Below are 6665 nucleotides of genomic sequence, written 5' to 3'. Positions count from 1 at the left end.
GTAACTCATCCTCCTTCCCTAAGATCATATTATACTCCAATAACACTATAATTCAAAGGGATATTGGAACTTTTCAAACACTTATCAAATGTAGAAATATGGTGTTATTTCGCAATACCTTTACTTATACCAAATGACTCAAAACACCCAAACCATGCACTTAGCATTCCCAAGGACCCGGAAGGATTATAAGGGTCTCCAATTATCCCATCCAAATAATAAATATTAACTTGTAAAGTTTCAAATTCATAACTACTAGGAAATCTACAATGCATTGTCCTGCTAGGCCTAGAGGGTAATTAGGCATCAATTGACATAATTTACTAATTTCCTCTAAACATTTCTAGTGTTATGCTGATCACTAGAACACCAAAAGTTATCTACAAATTAGGATTAGTACCATATTGTATAGGTTATATCTTGGTGATTCCATGGGAAATAGGTAAAATATTCCATTGAATGATGATGGACCATTTTAAAAATTCAAACTAGTAAGGATTTTCAAAGAACATGGAACGTTATTTAAAACTTATCAAAATTAACATAATAAGAGCTTAAAATATGTGCAATTTTCTTATAGAGGCTTATCAATATCTTGAAACCTTTGATGTTGGATGGAAAGTGAGAACAATAAATAATTGACAAGTGATTTGTATAATAAGTTATTGTTGTTTGTCTTCAAATAATTTAAAATATACAAATGTGGTTCCAACATACAACCATGATTGCCCTCTGGCTTTACCAAGAAATATAGGGTTCCTCTCAACTGCATGAACTAATCCAATTTGGTTGCAACACATTAAAAACACAAGTAAGGCCTTAAGTACAATTTTTCATTATAACTAATGTACCCTTTAAAATTCAAAAAATTTAATTTCTATCCTTTATTTTGTCACTTCATTTGATTTATAACATTAAAATTTCATCATATTTTATCATGGAATCTAACTATCTAATCTAGGACCCTCCTAGCCATCTAGATCCCTTTTAGGAACTATTTTCTCCTTTACAAGAAAATTTATCCTAAGGTCCTTATCTAGACTTTTAGGATATTTTAATTTTACAAAAATTTCACCATTACAAACAAGATTGATTAGCCTTAAGACTCCCTAATTAATATTTATCGATTTCTTAAAGTATTCATCCATGTCATGTGCCTTCATGTGGCCTTGTGCTCTTCTAAGTACTCCTACACCATGAATTCAACCTTCAAAAAATGCTCTTTCCCCAAGAGGTAAGGGGTCTCTCATTCACTCCACCAATCTTCCTAGATATAAATCTTTTGTTGTGTCTCTTTTTGAACACTTTTTGTACTAGAAACCTACCTCAATTAACTAATCTCAACTTGCAAACATTCAAACAAGGGATTAGATTTAAAAACTGCCTCATTTTTTCTCTAGATCATGACAACCTTTACTTCCCTAGTGCTTCTACTTCTTTCCTTCCTACATTTGATATTTTTTACTTCCTTCCACCTTATCAACATGTGGGCCTTGTCTATTCTACAATTTGTGCTCCCTACCAAAATATTATCCTTCAACCTTCTATTGAAATGTACAAACCTATTTACTTTTCCATTTTTCATAGATCCTTATATTTACCTTTTGGTCCTCAATCTCAAAAGAGATGCCTTATTAATCAAATCCTCTTTGAAAGGCTTTCTCCTTGCATTATCCTTAAAAAGGATACATTTCTTGCTTCGAAAATAAATAATTCTTCATTCAACTAAACATTGTTTCTATAGAGGTTTCAAAACATTGTCCTTACCATCGTTATAAACTAGATAGGTGCTCTTGAACCCAACATGTATTTTCTTACTCTATAACTTTCGATGGCTTCCTAAAAGGATAGGACATTTCATAGGCACATAGAACCATCTCCATGTATTTACCATGTAAAATGTTCACATAAGCTTGCTTGCCAAGATGATATTTTCATCATGCACCCAAGAGGCTCTATAAGGCCCGAGTTTCTCAAACTTCCTCAAATGTAACTTCTCTACTATCTCACAAGAAGCAAGGTTATTATAAAAACCTGATTTTCTTATCATATTACAAACTTTATCCTAGCTTAGGAAATTCATTTTGAAAATATATACCTCATGTCTTCTCTCTTGTGATCTACTACTCTATTTAATACCATAAGGAAATCACCTTCAATGTATGGATCCAACTCTACTCTCTTTTGCTTTACCTTTTTTTATATACCTTCTTCCTCTATTTATCCTTTTGCAAGGTAATCCTCTTATCAGATTTCCTAGTATCCCTCGCTAAACATTTATGGAAAGGATTTCCTTCCTCTCAAAATTTGTAATACTTTACATTAAATGAATCTACTCCTCAATTTGAACCACACCTCTTCCTAGCTCTTTACTTTAAAATAGGTTCCTTACATTTATCACTACTTCATTGTCTCTGGAATTCATTATTCTTACAATCTTGTCCTTAGCATTCACTAATCTTATCACCTCTCTGCTTGTTGCTAAAATTATACATGTTAGACATATTTCTCTGTTATAGTAAGAATGAGAGATTTATGAAATACCTACATTTACTAATATTATCATTAAAGTATGACATAAACATCATTATTAGCATTTATGAAATCTTAACATGTTGGAAAGATAGCCTCAATGAAACTCACTTATATAGACCAAAAATAAATTTAAATTAACATAAAAATACCAATATATAAGTGAAACACACACACCCCTATATTTCATATCGACCTAAAGGGAATCATTTATACTTTACTTAATTATGACCTATGCTAGTTTTATTTTATCTTAAAACATAGCTATGTTAGAGAACATAAAAATCATGATATTGAATATTTTCCAAAACCAACACTTGACCACACCTTGATGTTTGGATAGATTTCTTGTAGTACCTACCGATTTATCTTTTAATTTGATGAGATTTATGAGCATATGTCATTAATTTTAAATATTCCCTATATGGGATCTTCCATAATTACCAAGATCAAGAATTTGAGGTTGGTGGGAAAGATCACTACTAGCCTATATATGAGCTAGCATGAGGAGATTTGTAAATTATTTTTACCTCTAATCTATCTATCTTAGGATGTACTTTAACTACAATTGCCAATTTTGGATATTTATATCAAATAATGATTATATAACCATAATTAAAATCATTTTTGCCTATTTAATTAGACTCTTTCCTTGAGGATAATAATTAGAAGAAAATGTTAGCATTTCTTGATGTTAAAATTTTACTACAGAAAATATGCTAAAAGAAATATGGGCTATGTACAATTACCATTTAAAAGGGTATCTCAATTGTAGTTTTAATGTGCTACTCCAAATACTTGACAATGACCTCATTAGGGTAATTTTTGCATGTCAATGCTTTAGTACATTAAGTGCAATAAATTGTTTTGCTGAGCATAAATCAAAGTTTTGTAGAGAAATGAGGAGTATTAATTTTTATGAAGTCTTCATCAATTTGAGATAAAAAGATGTATCTTGCCAATAGGTTGAATAACATTTTTGTATTTCTTTCTTCCATGGTATTGGTTCAGTAAACATTGTATGAGCATGCATATTCATGTCTATCCTTAGATAATGACAACCAATAATTACACTAAAGCATGCCTAAGTTTTTGAATAAAACTTTCAAGAAGCAAGTAATTCAAGTTTAGGTTAAGTAGTTTATTTTAAGCTTAAGAATGCTATTTCAAGCGACTCGTCACACATTTTCCAACAAAAACAAAAAGCAATGATATGTGCAATTCTTATAAAAATATATAGATCTCTCTAATTTAACTAAGCAATCTAATAAAAGCTAATAATTCTTGTGAAGTAGAGTACTAGATTATCAAGATTCCAACCCTATCAAAATTTTCTTACTAATTCCAACGCCAAATGAAATTTATTAGTCATTGCTGATGTAGGAAGTGAAATATTCTATTTTTTATACATAAATTTCAACCATGAGGTTAAAAAAAATTTAAATAAACTAGCGAGGCTAACTCGTAATAATGCCTTACGAGTTGCTGATGCTATCCAGGAAGAATAGGCATGCATTATTGGCGTGTTCAATGGCCTTATGTTATTGGCAGTTTCTATACTGTCATTAGATGCGAATAAGTCGTTGCCACATCTGGCTTGTTGAAATGGACATATGCCTCGGCAGGCGTAAACCAAGGGGTTTAAAAATTGTTTGCTTTTAAGAGGAGACGGCTGATTCCGCGGAATCTGTCAATTTGTGCTACGTTCCAATCCTTGCAAAGCGTGTTACGTAAATTTAAATAATAATAAGCTTTAAATCATCTTGCGTACTTTCCTTTTTGTATGAACGCAGCAGGACAACTCTCCTTAGATACCCACACAAGAATGATGAAAACGAAGTTCCTCAATTTGGAATACAAAAGGAAAACAGTAGTTAACGATTGATTCCTACGTTTCTGTGATATCATATTCTGATAAACTCGTTTCTGTGAGAGGAAAAGGGCACCTTGCTAGGGCAACAATGCCTAGTCAGTATATGCCGGTATCCGGTTATCAAAACATTTTCTCTCCAAAAATCTATGAGGCCAAAGAGACCGAGCAGAACGATAGTATTCCTGATCAAATAGTACTAGGAGAGATGAATGAAGATTTATTACCCCAAAATGTTTTTCCCCTGCTAAAGATGGAATTAGGCAGAGGAAACAAGAAGGCAATCTCCTCTGAAGAGATCATAAAAGTGGCGGGCACGAGGTTCATAAAAGGACTAGATTATGGTGGATTCAACTCTTACTTTGTGACTCCTGCTGTACCGAGGGAAGACCAGCAGGGATTAGATTTGGCTCAACTTATGTTCGCCTCTGCAGAGATGATAAGCTACAAACAATACAATCAGGCCTCCAGGCTTCTTGTGCAGTGCCGAAACATGTCTTCGCAGTGGGGTAATCCCATACAGAGAATCGGCTACTATTTCTGCGAGGCTCTGCTGGACAGAATCGAACGTCTGACCAGCGAGAAGCTTAAGACGGTTCCTATGAAAGACCCTGATTTTGCCTACAATTTCGACAGTGGTTTAAGAACAAGTGAGTTTTATGGCATGGTGGCTTATTATTCAAGAGTTTTCCCCTATGTGAAATTGATGCAGTTTTCTTCAGTGCAGGCAATCTTGGAGGCCGTGGGGAATGCGAAAAGAATTCATGTGATTGATCTGGGGATTCGAACTGGGTGCCAGTGGACAGGACTAATGCAGAGTCTTGCCCAAAGAGATCCTTCAGCTCCGCTTGAGCTTTTAAAGATCACGGCAGTTGGGATGAATGGAGAAGAATTGAAGAATAGTGGAAGAAGACTTGAAGAGTTCGCTAAGTCCTTGGATATTCCATTTTCGTTGAGTATAGTAGAGATCTCGGATATGGAAGAACTCAATGAAGGTTTGTTTGACATTAAACAAGGAGAGGCAGTTGCGGTTTATGCTCCTTCTGTTTTCAGAAGTCTGTTATATAAACCAGGGCTTCTTGAGAATGTTGTGAGTGTGATAAAGAAATTAAGGCCCCGGATAATGGTGAATACAGAAGTTGAGGCTGACCACAACTCTCCTTCTTTTGATAAGCGTTTCGTTGAGGTACTTTTCTCTTCCTGCAGTTGGTTTGACTCATGGGATGTGATCTTGCCAGACAGAGAAGATGCTCGAAGGGTCAAGATTGAAGAGGCATTCGGTGGGAGCCAGATAAGGAATATGATAGCCTGTGAAGGGAATGATAGGAGGGTTAGACATGTTAGAACTGATGTGTGGAGAAATTTCTTTATACACGCCGGATTGACTGAAATGGCGTTAAGCCATCAAGTTTGGTACCAAGCCAGATTACTGCTGAGACAGTTGCCTCACGGGGAATGTTTTACTCTTGAGGCCAATGGATCCGCCATAATAATTGGGTGGAAAGGGGCCCCATTGCAAGCAATATCTGCATGGACATGTTGCTGAATATAGATTGTATTGTATAGCGACGAGGCATTCTCATTCTATTCTCATTCTATTATGAGTGAAGGCATTTAAGTGTTACACTATGTATGTTCTTTTGTTCTATTAGAGCAGATGGATTAAACATCACACACTAAGACTTGAGTCTTAGGCTAAAAGTGTAAATTAGTCAAAGTTGACCTTTTCTTCCAAGCTCAATTTATTTCTTGGTGTCTGAAGTTTAAGGGTGGTCATGCTGGATCAGTAGAATATGTACTTGAAATCATGTATCTTGTTGGCTTAAAAGATCCCATGAGTGTAGAAAATATTTTATCAACGATATTTTATATTTTTAGAATTATTATAAAGTTCACTACTTAATGGTTCAAGTAGAGGAGAGGTTCTATAGTGATGAATCATAATCTTGCAAATCTCTTAATCTTTAAAGTATTTTTCAGTTTTGTATAGTTTGAAGTTTGAGGCATGTATGGGACCTCAAATCAACTTTCAAAATCAGACTTTGTGTCTTTCACCCTTGCAGCTTTGCAGAACAAATAATGAACAAAAGTGTGTGTATTGGGTCACAATGATGTATAGAATAACCTGGTTGAAGAGGACGGTTGAAATGAGGGTGGTGTAGGGATTGCTTGGGCCATACGGGTTTGAGGGGAAGTAATTGTTGTCCATACATTGGACTATAGAGGGTCATATAGGTTGATGGTAGTGGCTATAAGGGATGAT

At 34.5% G+C, this 6665-nt stretch overlaps 1 protein-coding gene across 1 annotated transcript; it reads left to right on the top strand.

Moving 5' to 3' along the window:
• The first annotated feature begins 4493 nt into the window (after window positions 1-4493).
• Window positions 4494-5948, top strand: LOC149561238 (scarecrow-like protein 21). The gene has a single exon (XM_089827783.1). The coding sequence runs from the start codon at window positions 4494-4496 to the stop codon at window positions 5946-5948; it is 1455 nt and encodes a 484-aa protein (XP_089683909.1).
• The last annotated feature ends 717 nt before the right edge of the window (window positions 5949-6665 follow it).

Source organism: Cupressus sempervirens, chromosome 4 (assembly GCF_028749045.1).
Source record: "Cupressus sempervirens isolate cs-2001-9-10 chromosome 4, ASM2874904v1, whole genome shotgun sequence".
In the NCBI taxonomy this organism is placed as follows: Eukaryota; Viridiplantae; Streptophyta; class Pinopsida; order Cupressales; family Cupressaceae; genus Cupressus; species Cupressus sempervirens.
Note: the sequence above shows the minus strand (reverse complement) of the source record. Positions and strands in the feature narration are given on the sequence as shown.

What these genes read in the sequence shown, in the direction of transcription:
- LOC149561238 (XM_089827783.1), top strand. Translation starts at nt 4,494, where the DNA reads ATGCCTAGTCAGTATATGCCGGTATCCGGTTATCAAAACATTTTCTCT.